This window comes from Pristis pectinata, chromosome 2, assembly GCF_009764475.1.
Source record: "Pristis pectinata isolate sPriPec2 chromosome 2, sPriPec2.1.pri, whole genome shotgun sequence".
In the NCBI taxonomy this organism is placed as follows: Eukaryota; Metazoa; Chordata; class Chondrichthyes; order Rhinopristiformes; family Pristidae; genus Pristis; species Pristis pectinata.
In genome coordinates, this window is record NC_067406.1 from 47,260,857 (window position 1) to 47,285,353 (window position 24,497).

At 40.8% G+C, this 24,497-nt stretch overlaps 1 protein-coding gene across 1 annotated transcript in view; it reads left to right on the forward strand.

Annotated features, from left to right (window-relative positions):
• parp8 (poly (ADP-ribose) polymerase family, member 8) overlaps positions 1-24,497 on the forward strand; it is a 292,103-nt gene that overhangs the window by 195,859 nt on the left and 71,747 nt on the right. Inside the window, exons 9-14 of the mRNA XM_052010563.1 lie at positions 2,664-2,754; positions 11,841-11,907; positions 12,807-12,935; positions 15,893-16,439; positions 20,339-20,392; positions 20,476-20,571. Coding sequence (XP_051866523.1) covers positions 2,664-2,754; positions 11,841-11,907; positions 12,807-12,935; positions 15,893-16,439; positions 20,339-20,392; positions 20,476-20,571 — 984 coding nt within the window. The remainder of the gene's footprint in view (positions 1-2,663; positions 2,755-11,840; positions 11,908-12,806; positions 12,936-15,892; positions 16,440-20,338; positions 20,393-20,475; positions 20,572-24,497) is intronic.

Sequence of the window (24,497 nt, forward strand, 5' to 3'; positions counted from 1 at the left end):
AGATTACTAATCATCTCTTGTTCTTTCCTGATTTCTTATCTGAAAGTGTTGGCTGAAGTTTCAAACATGATGAATACTTCCCATCAGTATTCACCAGGGAGCAGGAGGATAGAGGGTTAGGGCAGGGGTATTCTGATATCCTGGAATGTGTCTATGTCAGGAAAGGGGAAGTGTAAGAGATATTGCTGCACATTAATGTGGATCTATCCCAGGATACTATGGGACGCAAGGGAGGAGATTGTTGGGGCCCTAACCGAGATTTTTGCATGTCTATTAGCCTCTAATGAGATAGCAAAAGACTGGAGAATAACTAAAGATGTTCCCTTATTCAAAAAGGACAATAGGGATAAACCAGGAAACTATAGGCCAGTGAACCTTACATCATTAGTAGAGAAGTTACTGAAAAAAATTCCTAAAGGACAGGACTTATGTTCACTTGGAAAGGCAGGGATTGATTAGGAGGAGTCAACATGGTTTTGTACAGGTGAAGTCCTACCTCACAAATCTAATCGAGTTTTTCAGGAGGTAACAAAGAAAACTTATGAAGGCAGTGCAGTAAACTTGGTTTATGTGGACTTTAGCAATGCTTTTGACCAAGTCCTGCACAGTAAGCTGGTCCAGAAGCTTAAGGCACATGGGACCCAAGGTGTGTTGGCAAACTGGATCCTAAATTGGCTTTGTGATGGGAGGCAGAAGGTAGTGGTGGAAGGTTGCTTTTCTGACTGGAAGTCCATAACCAGTGGTGTACTGCAGGGATCAGTGCCGGGACCATTGTTTCGTATTATTCATACAAGTGATTTGGAATGTAGGTGGACTGATTAGTAAGTTTGCTGATGACACAAAAATTAGTGGAGCATTAGATAGCAAAGAAGGTTGTCTAAGGACACAGGGATATAGATCAGCTGGAAAATTGGGCAAAGCAGTGGTAGATGGAATTTAATCCAAACACGTTTGAGGTCACGCATTTTGGGATGTCAAACATGAATTGGACATGTACAGTAAATGGCAGTGACCTCAGGAGTGTTGATATACAGAAGGACCTTAGGGTGCAAGTTCATAGCTCTCTAAAAATAACACAGGTGGATAGGGTTGTGAAGAAGGCATTCAACGTGCTTGCCTTCACAGGATGAGGTATTGAGTATAAGATTTGGGGATGTCATGTTGCAGCTATGAAAAACATTGGTCAGGCCACACTTGAAGTATTGTGTACAGTTCTGGTCACCACACTGCAGGAAGGATGTAGTAGCATTGGAAAGAGTGCAGAAGAGATTCACCATGATCTTGCCTGGAATGGAGAGTTTACAAGAATTTAGTTACAAGGAGAGATTGGATAGACTCTCTCCTGTTCTCGCGTGAATAAACTGGGTTTATTCACACGAGAACATAGGAGGCTAAGGTGTGACCTTATAGAAGTTTATAAAATGATGAGGGGCAAAGATAGAGTAGATACAGTCTTCTTCATTGGGTGGGGGCATAGGTTTAAGGTGAGAAGGGAGAAATTTAAAGGAGGTCTGTGGGGCAAGTTTGTTTTACACTGAGAGTGATGGTTGTATGTAACGAGGTGCCAGAGGGGGTGGTAAAGGCAGATAAAATCACAGTGTTTAAAAGACATTTGCACAGGTACTTGGATAGGATTAGATGGAGATGGACCTAATGTGGACAAGTCATAGATAGGCATCACGCTCAGCATGGACGAATTGGGCTGTGCTGTGAAATTCCATGGCTCTATGATTAGCTATTTGATAAAATACTGGAGATCTTCCTTCACTAATTCACCCAGTTGACCTTTCTTCAGACATGAGAGTTGAAAGTGATGTCATCAAAGTGTGAACACAGAACTTCTATTGTCTGATTTTCACACACCTCAGAGAGAGTCAGTGCCAATATGTGAATTTTAGTTCATTCATTACCTTTCCTAACTCGGGTTCTGCTCATAATATTTTTCACCAGTTTCAATTAATGCAAGTACTGAAATCATATGGTGAGGATGAATTGAGGAAGGGTAGAAAGACATATTTGTCCCAGTATTGAAATGTGAAATAATGGAAGAAGTAGATCTTGTCCAGGAATTCATCAATTACTGTATGGATAAAATCTCTCTGCCCCAAGTACGAAATCCCTAAATATATTCTCTACAACTGCACACTATTGTTTAACTACATCTAACATTCAGATGAAGTCACTGCCAACTATGTGCAACATGGGTACTTCATCAAAGTTAACAATGCTGAAGTGAAAATTGTCCCATTGATGATGTTAATGAAAATGCTGAAATAAATAGAAAATAAGGTTTCTCGTTTCATGCTGGAGCCAATTTCCTTTTCACTGAAATTATCAAGGGGGAAGCTTCATCATCAAACTCCCAGTTTGGTGTTTGCTGTGTTTCTTCCTAACAGGAGCATCCACTTCCTTGCAGTAGATGGCTATGATGAATGATAACAATTTCAAAGGACCCAAGCGTGATTGAGTTGTTGGAATGACAACTAAAGCACTGTCAAGTTTAGCACATAAAGGAGATATGAAAGTGCGTTTGTTATAATATATTGTAAAGTGAATGAAGTGTGTACTTAGTGTGATCATTCATTATCCACTTTTGATAGATCTTGTTACTTTTATATTTCTGAATAAATTGCTTTCTTTCTGCTTGCCTGGCTTTTTGACAGGAGGAGATTGCTATTGCATGGGATGTTATTCGCACAGAACCTGTGATCGTGCGACTGCATTGCTCTCTCACGCAGTATTTAAATGGCCCAGGTTAGTATGGCTTCATTCCTTGAGGTTGGTTAATATGAAACTTCACATCTGGTTAAGTTATCTGTACCTCTACATGCTTAATAAATACAGGTGCCAAAAATTCAGTTTTGCTATCTGACCTTTCATTTAAATACTAAAGTACAGAAATAGCAAAGGGAAACTTATTTTCTGACTTTGGACTCCGAGCAAGCAAGTGCAGTTGCAGGGAACACAACCTGTTCATAATTTCTGACCATTTAGGATCACTTAAGTTTGTTTTTGCTCAACTTAAGAGAGGCTTATCACTGGAACCCCATTGCCAAAGGTTTTCCTTAACGGAACCACTTAAGTTTCCTTCTGTATCTTAGTGAGTGATTACCCATGTGTGGTGTAATTCCAAAAAGATTCTGAGTTCTCTGATTCCAGGCTGTGTAGCACTCATGCTGTTGGGAAAATTCAGAGATCCCTTCTTGGGCATCTCTGGCTACATATCATTCCACATAAAATCTCCTTGAGGCTAACGTGCTTATGGGAAACTACAAAAATAAAAGTTCTTTTTTTTTCTTCGCAGTACAAACCATCCTCTTACTGCTGTCATTTTGTGAACTTGGTTATAAAATTTTTTATGGGCACTTGTAAAATTCTTCTGGGAAATTTCTGAAGTATGCTGGATTGTTCTCGTGGCTTAAGTTATTTCCTCTGTCTTCATATTTCTCTCTCAAATTATCATAGTCAGTCAAACAAAGCAGTGCTGAAGGCTAGTAAGCAGGCCATCTGGGAACAAGGGTCAGCAGCAAAGATACAAATTTAGGCAGGGCTTGGGTTGAAAGAATTCCTGAGAATAAATTGCAAGTTAACAATTCTCTTGAAATGTATCTGCCTCAATCTGCCAGTGGTGAAATTCACAGTAGTTCTGAATTTTTGGAACTGGGTCTGCATGCTTATTTGGAGCTTGATATATTAATGCTTGGTGTAGGCAAATTAGCTCTACCTTCTCACTAAACCCATGCTGGGTGACGGGTACCTCTGGCTGAGAATTGCGGTTCAGTTGATAAGGGGATGACATCGAAATGTGCCTATTGCTGAGTGTTCCAGAAGCAAACAAGTTTTAATAGCACTGATGTCTCTGCAGCAACACGATTTATAGGAGCCTCACAGAGTAGATTGATGCTGAGTATGATGGTGCTGCAATGGTCAACTTACTGAACTAATAATCTACTAGGTTTGGTGGGATATGTGTGGATTTTAAATGCAGTGAACAATCTTGGATTTAATAAAAACAAGTGTTCTGAATCTCCATGATTATCACAGAAAGTGATAGAAGTCCTGATGTAGGGTTTTGACTCGAAACGTTGACAATTCCTTTCCCCCCACAAATGCTGCTCAACCCTGTTGAGTTCCTCCAGCAGATTGTTTGTTGCTCCAGATTCCAGCATCTGCAGTCTCTTGTGCCTCCATTATCACAGAAAGTGATGCCTTCACTGGAGGAAATCTACCATCCTAACCTGGTCTGGTCTACATGTCTCCAGCACCACATAAATATAGTTGACTCATAAGTGTCCTCTGAAATGGCTCCACTAGCCAAATCCTTCAGGGGCAATTAAGATGGGCAACAAATGCTCACCTTGCCTACATCCCAAAAATGAATTATAAGTAATCTCAATTCAGGCAAATGATAAGATAAGATATCTTTATTAGTCACATGTACATCGAAACACACAGTGAAATGCATCTTTTTGCTTGGAATATTCTGGGGGCAGCCCACAAGTGTCGCCACGCTTCCGGCACCAACATAGCGTGCCCACAACTTCCTAACCCATACGTCTTTGGAATGTGGGAGGAAACTGGAGCACCTGGAGGAAACCCATGCAGTCATGGGGAAAACGTACAAACTCCTTGCAGACAGCAGCCGGAATTGAACCCAGGTCGCTGGTGCTGTAATAGCGTTACACTAATCGCTATGCTACCGTCCGCCCTACACACTACCGTGCCCTATAATTAGTTACTTACCAACACTACTTCTGATCCAACCCCTCCACTCAACCCACCCTCGTGTGTACCAGCACCATCCCCACACCATGACGATGGCCCTGGGTCGATAACCCAATGATAGCTCCACCCTGACCTTCCCCACCACCAACCATTTACCATTGTCTCAATATGTGACTCCCCCTAACCTCTGTATCCCAATTGGACCTGATATGACCCACTCAACATATTCTCAACCCCCGCCCCCCAACCAAGAGCTCATTTGGGCCATTGAGCTCACCCCACCACCTGGCTCTGATTGGATCTGACCTCTACCCCCATACCATCCAACTGACTGGCTGTTCTCTTCCCCACAGCTGCCTAAACCAGGCTATACACTTGGCTTAAAGTAGCACAGAAAATGCTGAAAATACTCACCAGGTCACTCAGCATCCATGAAAAGTGTTAAAGTTTCAGACCCTTCATCAGAATCGGAAAAATGAGAAAACAGTTTTTATGTCACAGAGAGGGTGCGAGAAGAGTGGATAGGACAAAAAGGAATACCTTTGCTTGGCTGAGGCCATGTTTGCCATGAAGATGCACTGTCTACAAAGCCATCTAATTGGTAGATTAATGAAGGAAGTCAGAGAAGGAGGGAGCAAACAATGGAGCCCTTAAAATTTGACTGAAGATAGAGAATTCAATATTGTGTCTTGAAGGCTACAAAATGCCCAGATGGAAGATGAGTTTGTGTTGGACCTTGATGGAACAATGCAGGAGGCCACTGTTGGATAGGTCAGAGGAGGAATGGGCTGGAGAATTAAAGTGATAGACAACTGGAAGCTCAGGGTCATCCCTGCAGACCAAATGCATTGCAGAGGAAGCCACTTCATGAGAACCAAATGCAATACACTAGATTGGAGGAAGTGCAAATGATTTTCTGCTTCACCTGAACACAGTTTGGGTTTCTGGATGATAGGATGGAATGGTGTGAAAGAGCAGTTGTTGAACTTCCCACCAAGTGTTTAGGGTTACGGGGAGAAGGCGAGAGAATGGGGTTGAAAATAAAATCAGCCATGATTGAATGGTGCAGCAGACTCAATGGGCCGAGTGGCCTAATTCTGCTGCTATATCTTATGGTCTCCTACACTTGCACCGGAAAGTGCCGTGAGAAGGGGAGTGGTCGATGGAGAAGAGAAAATGGATGGAAAGTTGTTAAATGAACAGTCCCTTCAGGGGAAAATGCATCCACTGGTGAAATCTCATTGAAGATGAAGCAAATTTCTAGGGGTGATCCATTGAATGTGGAGGCTGATGAGGTGGAAAGTGAGGACATGGAAGTCAGCTCTTTCTCTGGCTGAGAGGAGAGAGGGCAAAGGAAGCGGTGCAGGAAATAGATAAGGCACAGTAGAGGGCTCTGTCAACTCTGGTAGGTGGGAAGCCTTGCTTTAAATTAAAAGGAAGACACCTCAGGAGCACTGATGTGGAAAGTCTCATCATCAGAGGAGATATGACAGAGATGGAGGAACACAATGAAGTCCTTACAGGCAGTAAGATGGGAGGAAGTATAGGTGAGATAGCTGTGGGAATCTGTGGACTAGGAATGGATCTTTGTTGCCAACCAAGCTCCTGAGACAGAAACAGACACATTCAGGAGCAGAGTCAGTGATGGACTATGGGAAGATGAGCGCACTGTGGAATTTGGCTGCAAAAGTGAAGATATGTTTGAGTTCTCCTTGAGTGCTGAAAATAGCACCAATATGGTTGTCAGTGTACCACAAAAGAGTTCAGGGAGGGGTCCTGAGTTGCACCATATCCCATTAAAAGCAACCAATGTAGCTGGGGCCCATGCAGGTTCCCATATCTACATCTTTGATCTGGTAAAGTGAGTGGAATTGAAGGAGAAGTTTCTCATTGAGTTCAGCTTGGTGAATGAGTATATTGGTGGAGGGAATTAGTTGGGTCTCTGTTCAAGGAAGAAGCAAAAGGACAGAGACCATCCTAGTGGGAGATGGAGGTGCAGAAGTGAACTGGATGGGACCAGGTACCTGAAAACTACCAAAATGGTGGAGGCTATTAGAGGTATCACAGATGTAAGTGAGAAACAATGTGACTGGGAGAAGACTGGGAACATGTGAGTTATTTGGGGTAAGTACAGGCTGAAACAATGAGTCTGTCCAGATATCCTCTTGGGCTTACCTGCTATTTCCCTACCTGTGATCCATAATGGTGTGATGCATGAAGGAAAGTGTATGAGGGCTTCTCAGTGGTGCTCAACATCTTGGGCTTTGGGCCCACAACTAAAATTATAGTTCCAGAAAATTTGACGTAGAAGCAATAGAAGCATTTCAGCAGATCTGGCATCTACTGTGGACAGCAGAAAGTAGGATTAATGTTAATAATCCAATATAAAAATCTTGGACCTGAAACATTATGGTTACCTTATTCAGCAATGCTGATCATTGACAGCAATTTCTGTTTTCATTGTGTTCTCTGGTGCATTTATTTAACAAGAATTTGTGTAATTTCTCCTTGAAACTCTACATTTTTCTGTTCCACCAAATGATCCATTAACATATTCCAAATATCTACCACTCTTGAAGTAAGAAAAGGTCCCACATTAATCACTAAAAGATCTGAGGACTCATTCTCCTCTTGAGACGCCACAAAGTGTCTGAGAGGTTTTTACAAACTGGAGCATGCTTCCTATGTTCCATCAGGCAGAAAATCCACAATGTAGTCACTGAATGAGCCGAGACAAAAAAGGCTTGACAGCCACTTGAGCTATTCATTCCAGCATACCAACAGTTCCACATTCCCATAATAACTGGTAATCGTTCAAAGAAGCTTGCTGTTTCTGGCAATCTGCTCTGACTTTTGATCACTATCTACATTGGAACTGAATTGATTAAAATAAAACTTCAACATTTTCTATGTGCTTTTCTGGAAATACACTATTTCAAGGCACCCATCTGCTATCTCATAATCAAGATAGAGTGTTCATCACTCCTGCATGACCAGCACTGCTTCATTATTTAAAAATTTGCCATCTGTGCCAAATATTCCATATAAACTATATTATTGGATGAAAATTCAGACTTATAATTTTACATTACTGGATATAATGATAAACTTATTTGCTTGTGCTTCCAGAATGAAGTCTGCAAGAAGCATATATTGAGAATTCAGGCATGCATACCATGAGATTTTTCTTCCATTAAAACCAGTAACTCTCGCAAATTCTCACATATACTGTACACAGGCAGCCGGGATCAAGCGAATCCCTCGAGGAGTATAATGGATATAGGAAGAAGGAAATTAAGAGGGCAAAAAGGGGGCCGTGAGCTATCCCTGGCAGATAAGATAAAGGAGAATCCTAAAAGATTCTTTAATTATATTAAGAGTAAAAGTGTAGCCAGGGAAAAAGTATATTCCCTTAAAGATCAGTGTGGAACCACGAGAAATGAGTGAGGTCTTAAATACCTTTCATCTATATTTACCGTGGAGAACAATTGGAAGCTGGTGAGTTCAGGAGAGGGAACAGTGATATCCTGGAGTACATCGACATTATGAAGAAGGAAGTGTTGGAGGTCTTGAAAGGCATAAAAGTGGATAAGTCCCCAGGGCCTGACCAGGTGTACCCTTGGATGTTGTGAGAAGCAAGGGATGAGATTGTTGGTGCCCTGGCAGAGATTTTTGTACCTTTGTTAACCACAGGTTAGATATCGGAAGACTGGAGGATAGCTAATATTATGCCTTTATTTACGAAGGGAAGCAGGGATAAGCAAGGGAACTACAGACCAGTGAGCCTTACATCTATGGTGGGAGAGTTAGTGGAATGGATTCTGAGAGATAAGATTTATTTGCATTTGGAAAGGCAAAGACTGTTTAGGGATAGTCAGAAAGGTTGTGTCTATGGAAAATCATGTCTCACTAATTTGATTTGAGATTTTTGAGGAGATAACCAAGAAGAATGATGAGGGCAGGGCTGTAGACATTGTATGCATGGACTTTAGCAAGGCCTTTGACAAGGCAAGATCATATGGGATCCAGGGTGAGCTAGCCAATTGGATACACAATTAGCTTGGTGGTAGCAGGCAGAGTTTGGTAATGGAAGGTTGTTTTTCAGATTGGAGGCCTGTGACCGGCGGTGTGCCATGGGGATCAGTACTAGATCCTCTGTTGTTTGTCATACATATTAATGATTTGGATGAGAATGTAGATGGCATGATTATTAAGTTTTCAGATGACACCAACATTGGTGGTATAGTAGACAATGAAGAAGGTTGCCTAAAGTTACAACAGGATCTAGATCAACTGGAAAAATGGGGAAGGGAAATTTAACTCAGACAAGTGTGAAGTGATACATTTTGGGAAGTTAAACCAGGGCAGGACTTGCACAGTGAATAGCAGGGCCCTAGGAATTGTTGTCAAATAGAGATACCTTGCGGTACAAGTACATAGTTCCTTGTAGACAGGGCTGTGAAGAAGGCATAGAACAGTACAGCACAATACAGTCCCTTCGGCCCACAATTTTGTGCCAACCTTTAAACCTCGCCTAAGACTATCTAACCCCTTCCTCTCACATATCCCTCTATTTTAAATTCCTCCATATGCTTATCTAGTAATCTCTTGAATTTGACCAATGTACCTGCCTGCACCACTCACCCAGGCAGTGCATTCTATGCCCCAACCACTCTCTGGGTAAAAAACCTTCCTCTGATATCTCCCTTGAACTTCCCACCCATTACTTTAAAGCCATGCCCTCTTGTATTGTGCATTGGTGCCCTGGGAAAGAGGGACTGGCTGTCCACTCTATCTATTCCTCTTAATATTTTGTACACTTCTATCATGTCTCCTCTCATCATCCTTCTCTCCAAAGAGTAAAGCCCTAGCTCCCTTAGTCTCTCCTCATAATGCATACTCTCTAAACCAGGCAGCATCCTGGTAAATCTCCTCTGCACCCTTTCCAACGCTGCCACATTCTCCCTATAATGAGGCGACCAGAACTAGACACAGTACTCTAAGCGTGGCCTAACCAGAGTTTTGTAGAGCTGCGTCATTACCTCACGGCTCTTAAACTCGATCCCTTGACTTATGAATGCTAACATGGGATGTTAAGCTTCCTTTAACTACCCTATCCACCTGTGAGGCAACTTTCAGGGATCTGTGGATATGGCATGCTTGCTTTTGTTGGCTGTGGCATTGAATTTAAGAGATTGGACATAATGTTACAGTTGTACAAGACATTGGTTAGGCTGCACTTGGCGTATTGTGTGCAGTTCTGGTCACAACACTACAGGAAAGACGTGATTAAGCTAGAGAGGGCTCAAAAAAGATTCACAAGGATATTGCCTGGGTTGAAGGCTTAAGTTATAAAGGGAACTTTAGATAGGCTTGGTCGTGGAACAAAGGAGGCTGAGATGTGACATGATACAGGTATATAAAATTATGAGAGGCATAGAGTAGATAGCCAGGGTTTGCTTCCCGTGGTAAGGGTGTCTAAGACTAGAGGGCATAGGTTTAAGGTGAGAGGGCAAATGCTAAAGGGGATCTGAGAGGTAAATTTTTCACATAGTTAGTAGTTAGAACATAGAAAAACTACAGTACAGTTCAGGCCCTTCGGCCCACAAAGCTGTGCCGAAATTATCTGAAATTAGCTGCCAGATGAGATGGTGGAGGCAAGAACAGTAACAACATTTAAAAGGTACCTGGACAGGTATTTGGATGAGCAAGGCATAGAGGGATATGGAATTAATTTAGGCAAGTAGGATTATTATAATAGGCAATGTGATTGGCATAGACACACTGGCCCAAAGGGCCTCTTTCTATGCTGTACAACTCAATGACTTTATAATGTTTCCCATATTAATCTTTTATATGAGATTGCAATTGTACTTTTGTTAATCACTCTGTTTTTACAGTCTTTGCAATGGGTTTACTGATTGTTAAATTATCTTCAAATCTGATTTAAATAACATAGATGACAGTTAACATTGTCGATTCTGAAGACATGAAATAGTTTAAAGTCTGTTAGATCCATGATATTTTGCTGGGTAACAAGAAAGGCAATATCATTGCATCACTGGTGCAGAAAGAATGCAGATGTTTTAAGTAATATGCTAATTCCCATTGGTAGCACATGAAAGTCAGCCCGAATGATACATCCTTTCCTATGTTTTTACTTTTTGCCTTCCCCTGACCTTCCAGAAACCCCAGGAAGAGCGTAGATTTTAATAACTCGTTTATGCCATGCTGCGCAGATAGTACAAAATCCCTGACAGCAGCCGTCAACAGAGGCGGTAGATATTTAAGATGTGGATGGGCATTAATCGAATGAACCACTTCATCCTGGATGTAGTTGAGCTTGACACTTACCTGCAGCTACCGAACCTGTATCCTTAAGCTTCTTCTCAGCTGTCAGTGATTAACAAGACCTTACCAAACAAAAGTAAAGTTCATGTTTATTTCTCTTTTTATTAATGTTTGTGCATTGAGATTGAACTCAGTACATATAGTAAAATATGGACAAAAGTCCATTTGTACTTCCTACCAACATTGTGGGTACTTATGCTTTCTCATTAAATTTAACAAACAGGGAGGTATGGCCCCATGACTCATTGATCTGTACGAAAGCTCGTTTCCATAGAAACAGAGGCAGTGCGGGTTTTTACAAGAAAGAGAGGATAGATACTTATATGTATGGGTGTGATGAATACAACAGATTATGCCATATTTTGTTCCATTTTGAGATGTGCTAAATGCAGGGTATTTGATGTTATTTGAGAATGAGGCTTTGCTGACCTATAAGCTCTGAATGAATGAGCATTAGTCTACTTCCCCAAGTATCAGAGCTGATGTCCCACAGCTCGTAATCCAGGACCATTTCCATTTAAACTACTGTATTTAACAAATTCATTCCCCTGGTCCCCAATTTATTGTAATTGAAGCTGTGACACAGTAATCATTCATTCCCAGTCAGTAGTCAATTAAACCTGTCAGTGAATATAAATAATTTACAGACACACAAGATATCTGTAGCCCTCAAAATCTCCTTAATTCTAACATATTAAATACTGCTATGTTTGTCTTTTTTTTCTAATAATACCTTTCTCGTTCTCTCTCCTATAATTTTACAGTTCCAACGGTTGATGTTTTCCAAACATCGACAAAGGATCGGTTTGGATTGGGGCATCAATTGAAAAAGTAGGTCTTTTGGAAAATGTATTAAATATTTAAAGAACCACACAATAGCCTGCATTTCCATAGCACCTTCAGCTGCTGGAGATGAACTGATGCTTTCTGCCTATTCAGATGGAAGTAAAAGATCCTGTTGTATTATTTGAAAGATAATCAAACAGTCTCCTGGACAACAGTTTCCTCTCATCCAGCGACACTAAAACAAATGACCTACTTGTTATGATGTTGATGTTTGTGCAATCATTCTATGCGCAAACTTATTCCTATGTTCTCCACGTTACCACAGTGCTTCTACACCAAGAAGACGTTAATTGGCTGAAAAGCATGTTGGAATATCAAATGTGCTAGAGTTGTGTTACTATAAATAAGAAAATATTAACAGATGTCACTGACAGATGTGAATATCCATGCATCTGATCTCACTATAAATAGATGGCACTTTCTAAATCTATCTGATGTTGTTGCCAATTTGTATAGACGCCATTGGAGGAAATATGAATTCCTCCAAAGGGTTCAGACTTTGAGTTACAATTGCATCACTGTTGTTACTGCACTTCAAAAGCTAGAGAGCCAGCAGATTTGCTTATTGCTGAGCTGCAAAAGAGATCTCAAACAGCAGATTGCTGAACAGTCCAACAGTACCCAGAGGATAGTGAATCCTTAATTCTCATCCCAAGAGTGCTGTGGAGAATCAATTACAGAGTATCTTCAGGGAAGATCAATAGATTTTTAGATATCAAGGCAATAAGGGGATGTAGGGTTAGTGCAAGAGAATGGTGTTGAGTAAAAGATCAGCCAAGTTCTTATTGGAGCAGGTGTTAGAGGCCAAATGGCTCTCTCCTACTTCTGTTTCTTATGCTCAGTCATTCAACAGATTTGACATTTCCACTTTATTACTCCCTCAGAATAATGCAGACTTTTGTTACACACCAGTGGAAGCAGAACAGCAAGGAGAAACTCAACTGTCCCCATGGCAAAAAGATTAGTGAGAAGAAGGTGAAATCCCCGCTGCACATTTTTTCATCTTTGCGCAGGTAATGTGGCGAGCTTCAGGAAAAGAGAACTCTGTTGGTTAATCATTCTCTGAGCTGAACATTAATTCATCATTTTCTGACAACAGACTCAACTTGGTACCCATTCTGCCAGCATGTGAGAATTATAGCCTCAGAAAGCATGCTTAAATATTAATGGAATTTTTTGTCATTTTTTTAGCTATGCTCCTAAAGCATGTGGGTGAATAATTGGGTTTCTGTCCCTTTGATATTTCTTACCTCATAGGTTTCCCTTCAGGTTTCTAAACTGTTTTCAGCAACACTGGGTTAAACAGAGAACCTTAGCTCTTTCAATGCATAATAGAAGGTGTGCACTGTTTCACACAAAAAGTACAATATAATTGCAGCAATACTTCCTAACACTTGTAAGTCAACAAAATTTCAGTGAAGTCTAATGTACTGTTTGCCTTTCTAATTACTTGCTGTATTTGCACGCTGACTTTTGGTAATTTATGTAAAAGGCCCCCAAATTGTTCTGTAGATTAATATTCGCTTTAAAAAAATTCTACTTTTCCATTCTTGCTATCAAAGTCAACAATTTCACATTTCTCCAGATTATTTTCCATCTCTAACATTCTTGTCTAATCACCCTTATTGAAGATAAACAACCACTTTCAGTTTTGAAAGCCTCATTTATCCCAGCACCCATTTGCCTTTAAGAGAGAGTTAGGAATTTCTATCTTTTTTTTGTGAAGAAATGCTTTCTGATTTCCCTCTTAAAAAGCCTAGCGGTATTTTTAAGATTGTGAAGTCTCATTCTTGAGTTGTATTTCTAATGTACTTTTTTTTAATGGTTTCAATATCTCAATAATATTAACAATCTTCTGTACTCGATGAAATATCTAAAGTTTATGCAATTTAACTTGTAATTTAAATGGCTAAATCTCCAGACAGATTATGTTTACACTCAAGGAAGGAATTATCTGAAACAAGGGATTAAAGTCTCAGAGGCACAAGAAACTGCAGATGCTGGACTCTGGGACAACAAATGATCTACTGGAGAAATTCAGCAGGTTGAGCAGCAATCTGTTGGGGGAGAAAGGAATTGTTTGTTTTGAGTCAAAACCCTGCATCAGGACTGAGAGTGGAGAGGGAAGATGGCCAATATAACGTGGAGAGGGAGAGTGGTGAGACATGAGCCAGAGTTGATTGGTGGACCAAGGAAGGGTGAAGGATGATGGGCATATCAAGCCAGGTAGGGCAAGAGGAGGGTGAAGGTGGAGATAGCTGGGAGGGTGATAAACGGGAACATAAAGGCTACCAGTGCTGGAATCTGATAAGGAAGGAAAGTTATAGTGGGAACCATTAAGAGAGAGGTGAATGGCAGATGGAACCAGAATCAGATGGGGAAGGAAAGGAAGTCTGTGGGTGAAATATGTGGGTAGTAGGTGGACAGGATAAGGGGGGAGGGGGACTAAAATGGGTGATGGAGAGCTGGAGGGGTGGGTGGAGAAAGGGGCAAAAATAGGGGGACCGAAGGAGGATTGGAGGAAGAAATGGGGGGGAAACGTACCAGAGGGGAGGATTACCTAGAAGTGGAAAATTCAGTGTTCATACTATTGAGTTGTAGACTAGCCAGGTTGGAATATGAGGTGTTTTTCCTCCAGTTTGCATTGGGCCTCATGCTGACAGTGGAGAAGGCCAAAGATGGACAGATTGGTGTAGGAATGGGAAGGGGAATTGAAATGGCATGCAAGTGGGTGCTCTGTGAATCGGTCACCTAGTCTACGCTTGGTCTAGCCGACATAGAGGAGGCTATATCAGGAGCACAGAATTCAGTGGATGAGGTTGGAGGACTTGCACATGAATCTTTGCCTCACCTGAAAGAGCTGGTTAGTCCCTGGATGGTATTGAGGGAGGAGGTGTAAGAACAAGTGTTGCACCTCCTGTGGTTGCAGGGGGAAAGTGCCAGGGGTCAGAAAGCGGTGGGTGGGGAGGGATGAGTCAACCAGGGAGCCACGGAGGGAGTGGTCTCTATGGAAGGTGGAAAGGGATGGGGAGGAAAAGATGTGGCTAGTAGTGGGATCTCATTGCAGCTGGCAGAAATAACGAAGGATGATGTGCTGACTAAAAGTCTCAGATTTTGAGATCATAACTTGTGGCTGAGACTAGGAGGTCTGACCAGGATATAGACCCAGTGAAGATTACTTTCAAGCTGGTTCCCTCACAACCAAATTCAAACTGTTTGACAGCATTTATAGAATAAGAGAATATTTATGATAGTGAAAATGGCTGTTTGGCCCATTGTATCTACTCAAAAGTAAGACTATTCTGCACCCTCTCTGAACCTTTTACACCTTTGCTAAATTGTGCAGCCAAAACTGGACACAATATTCCACTTATGGCCAAACCAGTATTTTATAAAAGTTAATAGTGACTTCCTTGTTCTTGTACTCTTTGTCTTTATTTATAAAGCCCAGAATCTTGTCTGCTTTTGTAACCACTTTCTCAACCTGCTCTGCCATTTTCAAAATACTATGCACATGTAACCTAGATCTCGCTGCTTTTACCACTTTTAGAATTGTCCCTTTTTTGCCCTTCTCATTTTTCTCCTTTTTTGCCCTTCTCATTTTTCTGACCAAAATGTAACAATTCACATTTCTCAGCATTAAATTTAAATAATGCCCCCACGTTTATAACAGGATCACAGAAAGGTTACAGCTTGGAAGGAGACCATTCAGCCCATCAAGTCCAAGTGAAATCTTAAATACGAGAAGATGTCCTTCCCCTCAGCTTTCTCTGCAACTTAAATCTTGTTTAGTTTCCAACTTATGCAGTTCCAATGAAAGTTTGTCAACCTGAATCATTAACGCTGTTTCTGTTTCCACAAATGCTGCCTAACTTGCTGAGTATTTCCAGTATTTTCTGTTCCTACTAATTTTCTGTTATATCTATTTCCTCAAAATTTAAAGTAAAACACAGCACCTCTTCAATTCCAGGTCGCCAAGTTATCCTCCACCTGGATGTGGCAAAAGCAAATCAAAACTGAAACCAGAACAAGATGGGATTCCCAAGTCGCAGAAACTGCTAAAGAGGAACTGTTCCAATACTGGGAAGGTGGAAGATGGTTGTGATTCCAAACCTCACAAACCTCTAGGCCGTTCTTTTTCCAGTGATCCCAGAACTGATCAGTCAAAGCCACATAAACTTTTAAGTCGATCATGTTCTGCCACCATGAGGCTGGATGAAAATCTTCCTTTGAAGTCCCACAAATTATTGAGCAGGACATGTTCGGGTGACACCAGATGTGAGCACAACAGTGCACCCAAGCCGCATAAACTGCTGAGCAAGTCTTGTTCCAGCACTCTGAAGACAGAAGACACAGATGGACTGAAACACCACAAACTGCTGAGCAGGTCCTACTCCAGCAATGCCAAAGTGGGTAAAACAGAGCTGTGCAAAGAGCCCACTTCTGAGGGTAGAAGACTCTCACTTACCTCAGGTCTCATTGGCATATTAGCACCTTCCTCTTCATCACAGCCCACAGTACGTACCTGTCTAGTTGTAATTTCTCTATTTTCCCTAAGTGTGAATTCAATTACAACATTTCATATGTTCCAGGGACTAGCAAAAACAAGATATGGAGGAGCTTAGAAAATGAGTTAGCCTGATCCAAAACATTTAGATTCAGGACAACAGCCACCAACGTCTACTTTAAAATTGAGTTGCAGCATTGAAGTTGGAACTTGAAAATTAAGATTGCTGTTGTCATCTATTAGATTTAGATCAGTGCTGCAGATACATGAAATATTTTCAACTAAAACTAAGATCTCTATCTTAAGCCATTTCTATTATAGGTGTGTTATAGATCACATGGTATCAATTAAACAGCAGTGTAAAGCGAGATTCTGTTCTGTCACTGGATATTTGTGATGAGTCTTTGGAGGTGACACAGGGCTGCTGTTTGGGATGTCATTGTGACAGTCCCCTCTCTTTCTGGAGAAAATCTGTTGTCAACCATTTCCCCTCTGCAACAAGCATCCCTTTTTAATGATTCAGAAACAAGCAGCTTGTATAGCAGCATTCAGGGATGAGGCACCTGCTCGCCTACTTTGGTAAATGGAGTTAACAAGCATCAGTAGAGCTTTAGGACATATTGTTTTTTAAGTCAAAAAGATAAATATCTACTCTGTGATTTTACTCTTTTTACCCTCCTTTGCTCGATAGTCCTTAATACCTTTCATTATCAAAAATCTAATATTCACTGATGTAAAGTTAACATTTAGCTGAGACATCAATTGTTGCCCATGGAAAGGAGTTACAAATTTCTGCCTCCCTCCTTCTGTAGAAGTAATTATTAACTTCACTCCTGAAATAGTTTTTAGCGACGCCTCTTTGTGGTAGTCACCTCTGTGGTAGCAATGGAAATAGTTTCTCTTTACCCTCTCAGCAGAAATACTCTCTATCTGTTCTATCAGTTCCCCTTAAGGAACCAAAATGTCTGATCAGCAGCAGGGAGGTAGAACAGTTCTGGATTTTTTGAATTTACCAATGTGTTTGCCTCAGGTGAAATTGCTCCACATTTGGTGGATTATCTAGACACATCTACTTCCATTGACTCTGGTTAAATATTGATTTTTAAAAATTTCACCTTTGTTTACAAGTTCCTCTGTAGTCTCCCTCCACCCTCTGTAATCTCCTCTACCACCCCAACCCATCTCTTTGACCAGGCACTGATCATCTGCGTTAGTTTCTTTTTAAGGCAGAGTGTCAAATTTTGTTTGATTATACCCTTGTGAAGCACCCGAGGACATTTGCTACCCTAATGATGCTACATAACCACAAATTATTGTTGTTGATGTTGTTGTTCTACAACAGCTTCTTTATTGGTTGGTCTCAGAAACCACTGTGTAAAATGCTGTGTACACAGCCAGCATCATTGCAAATTCTTGCTGACTCTGCAGGGGCACATGTTTGCAGCTATGAGCAACACGCTGACTGAGAGACTAAAACATCAACTTTCCATCTGCTCAGACTTGGACCAGATAGTTTGGGCACTGACTACTCCACACCTGAAATACCTAAACATAAAAAAATAGAGTTTTTAAAACACAATGACAATTTCTTTTGCTGCTGTGTCTTTTCATATGCAATCTTTAGTTATTAAGGGCTTTGGGTATTTTTCTTAATGTGCTTTAACCATTAAAAGATTGAAAGGAAACATGCATTTTTTGTTAAAGTGAACAGAAAATGCTAACATGAATGTTGCAGCAATTTCAACCCAGAGTGTCATCAGCTGGCCACCCTAAAGCCTTTCACTATCCACAAGGCACAAGTCAGGAGTGTGACGGATTACTCTCTGCTTGCTTGAATGAGCACAGCTGCAAAAACTCTCAAAAAATGTGACACAATTCAAGACAAGGAAGCCTAATTGATTTGGTACCCCATCCATAACTATAACTATTCACTTCCTACATCACCAATGCATAGTGGCTGCAGTGTGCACCATCTTAAAAAATGCATTGTAGTTATTCACCCAGACTATTCCAAGAGCACCTCCCAAACCCACAACCTCTACCCACCAAGAGGGACAAGGTCAGCAAGTGCATGGGAACACTGCACTTGTAGGTTTCCTTCCAAGACGTACAACATCCTGACTTGGAAATATATTGCCGTTTCTTCATCATCGCTGGGTTAAGATCCTGGAACTCCCTTCCCTGTGGGAGTAGAGACACAAAGGACTGCAGGTGCTGGAATCTCCTGCATCTTCCTATCACCACCTTGTGCCCACTCCACCTCCCCTCTTTTGTCCATCTATCACTGCTCTGCTTTTCCCTCCAAAATATTGGGCCTCCCCTTTTCCTGTCTTCAGCCCTGAAGAAGGGTCCTGACCCGAAACGTTAACCGCCTGCTTTTCTCCACGGATGCTGCCTGGCCTGCTGTGTTCCTCCAGCATCATTCTGACTGTGGGAGTACCTTCACCAGAAGGCCTGTTTGACAGAATCATAGACGAATGGCACTGTGGCACAACTAGAAGAGTTGCTGCATCACAGTTCCTGTGACTTGGGTTCAGTCCTGACCTCCATTGCTGTCTGTGTGGAGATTGCATGTTCTCCCTGTGACTGCATGGGTTTCCTCAGGGTGCTCCAGTTTCCTCCCACGTCTCAAAGACATGCGGATTGGTAAGTTGCCCCAAGTGTGTAGGTGAGTAGTAGAATCTGGGGAGAGCTGATGAGAATGTGGTGAAAGTAATAAGTCGGATTAATGTAGCATTAATGTAAAAGGGTGCTTGATGGCCAGTGCACACTCAGTAGTTCAAAAGCCAGCTCATACCATCTGCTCAGTGCATTTAGACAGAGGCAATAAATGTGGCCATGCCAGTAATGCTCAGACCTTAAACAATGAATAAAGAAAAAAAAGCTCTCAACTTCTACAATATTGTGATTTTCTTTTATTTATGTTGTTTTATATATTTGATAAATCTCATTTGTTGACACAGGCAGCAGTTTGTATCAGAAATATTGTGGAGACTTCATTGAATAAAAATCAAATTTATAAGATGAAACAGTCGAAAAGAGTATTTAAAGCAAGTGACAGAAATATATGGTTGAATTTACCTCTTGACCTGTAAAGATGTTAACACCAGCATAATTGCTTCCAATGGCTTTGAATCAGAAAGCTGTGAGTCTGACACTCCCTTTGTAAGCCTTATCTTTTTAAATCCGTAACAGGAACTGTGCTTTTTCTCAGCTGACTAGGGTCCTATTGGGCCACAATAGGCTGCTTTGGGCAGAATTTTCAGAACATCCTTCAAGTGCTCCTGAGATGCACCTGAACTTTTATAATAGGATGCAGGTAGGAAACCCCCTTGTTCCCTCACCAAAATTCATTTCTCTGCCAGAAACCCTGTGCTTTTAAGTTGCATTCAGAAACATCCCTGCCCTCCCATTGTAAATGTTTGGACCTATACCTATCCTGCAGCATTAGGTCCCTAGACTTGGGAGAAGGAATGTGTTAGGAGAAAGAAGATAATCTGAGTCAGGCCAGGGTTATGAGACAGTATCCCTGTAGCTGCAGCATAACTGGAAAGCAGAAGAATTCATGTTTTCCTATTAAAATTTTTCAAGATATTGTGTATACTATTTCATAAAAAATATATAATGTGCTAGAAAACATATTGGTGCCTAAGTGACATAGTTGCTTTGTTAGTGTAAAAATGTAACGTCAGAAAATATGGGTTTTAGTCATGAGCTTTGCCTAATCCAAGTAACTTTGTTCAGTTGAAAGTCCTTTCGTAAAGTGATATGGTTCCTTTAGTTTTGTAGAATAAGCAAACTCTGGATTTTTTTCTAATGCATTAAGAAATGTAACTTGTTGGTAGGTTGATAACTGTTGAACTTAATGGTTATGTTCATTGTTCTGTTTTTATTCCTTTTTCCCATTAGTCTGGCTTTAATGTGAAAACACTAGTATCAAGGGAGCATGGGTTTCTTGTGCAGGTAAGGAACTTATCAGCATTACATCTTCGACCAATACCCGGGCCCTTACATTTGCACAATTAACGAGACCTTATTGTGTGCAGACCATAGAATACGCAGAGCAGCGGATACCAGTCCTCAATGAATACTGCGTGGTGTGTGATGAGCCTCATGTCTTTCAGAATGGACCAATGCTCCGAGTGAGTGGAACTCATATTTACTTTAAACATAACTATGTCTTCAAATGTGGTGTACATTTGATGATGAAAGTACAGATGAATGAAAAAAAAACAAATTAATGGGTATTGAAAATTTTTTGCTAAATGGCTGAACATGAAAGGAATTTTGACTGACTGCACTTGCCTGCTTCTTAGGATATTTTTGCAATCTGTTTTGATGTATTTCATGGGTGTCAGGTGGACAGCACTGCCAACTGAAAGGAGGAATGCTGACTGAGATGTCACGTTTAAAATAATTGATTCATAGAATTATCTGGCATAGATGGAAATCACTCAGTCCATTCAATCCCATCTCTTCCCCATAGTCCTGGAATTTACTTATCAAATATTTATCTAATTCCCTTTTGAAAGCTACATTTGAATCTAACACCCTTTCAAACAATTAATTCATGGTAACAATAGCAAGGAGTGTAAGAAAGATGTTCTGTGTCATATTTGGTTCTTATGCCAATCACTTTAAATCTGTCATCTTTTGGCTATGGGAAAGAGTTTCTCATTTGGCAAAACTAACCATTATTTTGAACAGTTCAATCAAATCTTCTTCTAACCAACTCCGTAGGGGAAAAAAAACTCCAGCTTCCCTACACTCCACACAGCCGAGGTACCCCATCCTTTATTCTGTTCTAGTAAATAACTTTTGAACCTAAACTCCAGCTGAGGCTTTGTCAGTGTTTTATCACAATTTAGATAACTTCCTTCCATTTGTACTGTATTAATAAAGCCAATCTTCTCAACCTACCTTGACATCATCAAACTGTTGAGTGCAGATCAGTTTGATTCTCTTTCTCTCTCTCTCTCTCTCCCTCTCTCCTCCCCCCCCACCCCCGCCCCTGCCCCCCACTCCCTCTCCATCATTATTTTTAACAAGGTGCATCACTTCACCCTTCCCTGGAAATAAATTTAAGCTGCTATTGGCCTGTCCTTTTTACCAGTCCAATATTTCTATATTGTTTTGAAAACTGTTAACTGTTCCCATCCTTTTCAATGGTTATTACAGTATTTTTATGAATTCTGAGTTATCTTCAAACTTTGAATCTGTATTTTCTACACCTAGGCTATTAATATGCATCAAAAAAAAGTGTCCAGGGGACTTTCCAGAAAAGCAATCACTCTTTTTGTTCCTTTGGTCATTTTTGTCACCATGCTTTCATTGTCCATTTAAACTGGTGTGTTTTTAGTATAAACAACTTTATTATCTGGCTGTTTTTGAAACTCTATACATCAAGTACCCAAAGCACATCACTCCTTCTATCACTTCGAAGAATTCCTTTAAGTTAGTCAAGGAAGCTTTACTTGTTAAAATCTGAGCTGACATTTGTTAATTAACAGTTAGTGCCAATTGGTTTCGCACAAATTTTCCTCTGTTCAAGAATTTCCCCCACAAAGGAACTATTCTGACTGTCCTGGTAATTGTTGAGTTTTTCCCTTTCCCTTTATTTAAACGGGGCTATAACATGAGCAGTCTTCTGCCACTAGCTCTCATCTAAGCAGGAATAGAAGACTATGGCCAGAGTCTACACAAAGTTCACTTCCACCTCATTATCCCCTTGTGGTAATGTGGCAGGTCTTCTCTAATACTATTGCTCCTTCAAGTTCTTGATTCCATTCTACCTAGAACTGATCCCTCTTTGACTGACTGAAATTAGCCATTCTCCAATGAAATACTTTTATACTTGATCATCACTTGTCTTTTTCCATAAGTGCTCCAAATCTGATGATATTCAGGGATCATTGTTCTAAGTCTTCCCCACTAAGACATGCTTGAGTTGTCCCATGAGATCTGCCTGCACTGCTTCCTTCCTAATTAGGCTGTAAACACACAGGTCAAGAAAGTTCTCATGTGTGCAGTTCAGGATTCCTCAGACTGTTTGTTCTTTACCCTATAACATTTCAAAAAGATAGCTCATCTACCCCTTCCAACTAACAGTCAGGGACATTCGAATGTGCTGGATATTGCAATGATGTCCAAATTCCATAAGGAACTATGCAGCCTAATCCTACCTACCAGCACTAAATTCATAGCTGAATAATTTGGCAGTAAACTTTTATAGTTCACTTTCCTCCGGAAAACCCAACAATTTAAGGTATACTTTTGCACACAGTATGAACTATAATGAGACAATTGCAGAGATTGAAACCCCTCCCTACCCTGGGAATTTTTCATAACATTCATTTAAGTAGTTGTGTAAAGTCAGTGTGATTGGAGACAAGTAGGTATTCAGGTAATAATTCAGTCTTAGAGTTTTTCGAGTTCTCAGAGATGGCTGTTCCATTATTTCCTATTTGGTGTTATTCAAACCTTTCCGTGTGAAGAATTGAGTGTAAGCTTTAACACACACCTGGGAAAGATCAAAAAATTCTAAAATGCTTCTGGAGATCCCCCGTCTAAAGTTTCTAAAGACAATGAAGTCCAACATCCGCCTAAAGTGAAACAACTGCTGTTTCAGATGATGTGTTTTCACACAAGTACACACGTGCTTGTCTAGTGGGGCCAAGGGAGGGGATCCAGCTCACCTGGCTCTCCATGTCCAGGAAAAGAAAGTATGCAGGTGGTCCAGGTTCAGGACAATCAGGCCCATTGGAATTTTGTGCAGTCAAATAAATAAGAGTGCAATATTAATGCTGATTATGCTGCTTATGCTAATGTTTAATTGCAGTCATCAATCTTTCTGTTCTCATTTACCAGTGTTTTATATATTGCTGTAGACTTCAGTTGGTATGTACTGCATTTTGGAAGGAGTCTTGGGAAGGAGTCTTGTGGTAGGACAACGATGTCCTCAGAGTACTTTCATGATACAAAGAAAGCAGGATCTGGTTGGATATTTCTTCTATGGTTCAGTGAACATGCAGGGCCTAATGGGCTGCTTTAGTTCAGTGCTGAGGAGCTGCAAAAGAACACTGGACACCAGAGTGATAGTTGCTGGACTTCCTCAGATTACCAGAAACCCAAGTAATCCAGGTTCTGCCCAGGTTAATACCATTTTGTGCCTCCTGCTATGGATTTATTGGTGGGCTGCATTTGTGGTTCTCAAACTCATTTGCAGGAAAAAACAAGGAAAATCAACCAAGGCAGCTACAGGCCAGATTATTTAAATAATAGTTTAGAATTTGCCTCGACAATAATATATATTCCTGAGGTGATCGTATCGCTGACAACACTGGCACTTATATGCCTCTGAAGTAGTAATAGGCTGTAACTCAGTGGCTTGTTAAACAATGTAAGAAGGCAGTTCACAAGTTAACTCCCTTGGTGGGTATGGCCATGGAAATCACAGCATGTAAAGATTATAATCTTGCAAAATATACATTGGAAAACAGGTTGGATTTTTATAATCATCTCACTGATACATGATAACTTTTATTGATCTCAGTCTTTCTTACTTCCAGATTTTAAACAAACTGGGTTTAGATTAGGAGTTTATTATAATCTATTTCATGGATCCAGGCTGCTGAATTACTGATTTAGCAACATTACTACACTATCTGCTTCCCAGGGTCCTCTTCTGGTGTGAATCCAGAAAGACAGTTTGAAGAATCCACAAATTCCAGACTTGTTTCTGTCCTAAAATCTCAGTCGAAGTGCTCAATACATTAAGATAAGATATCTTTATTAGTCACATGTACATCGAAACACCCAGTGAAATGCATCTTTTGCATAGAGTGTTCTGAGGGTAGCTTGCAAGTGTCGCCACGCTTCCGGTGCCAACATAGCATGCCCACAACTTCCTAACCCGTATGCCTTTGGAATGTGGGAGGAAACCGGAGCACCCGGAGGAAACCCACGCAGGCACGGGGAGAACGTGCAACTTCCTTACAGACAGCGGCGGGAATTGAACCCGGGGTCGCTGGCTCTGTAATAATGTTATGCTAACCACTACACTACCATG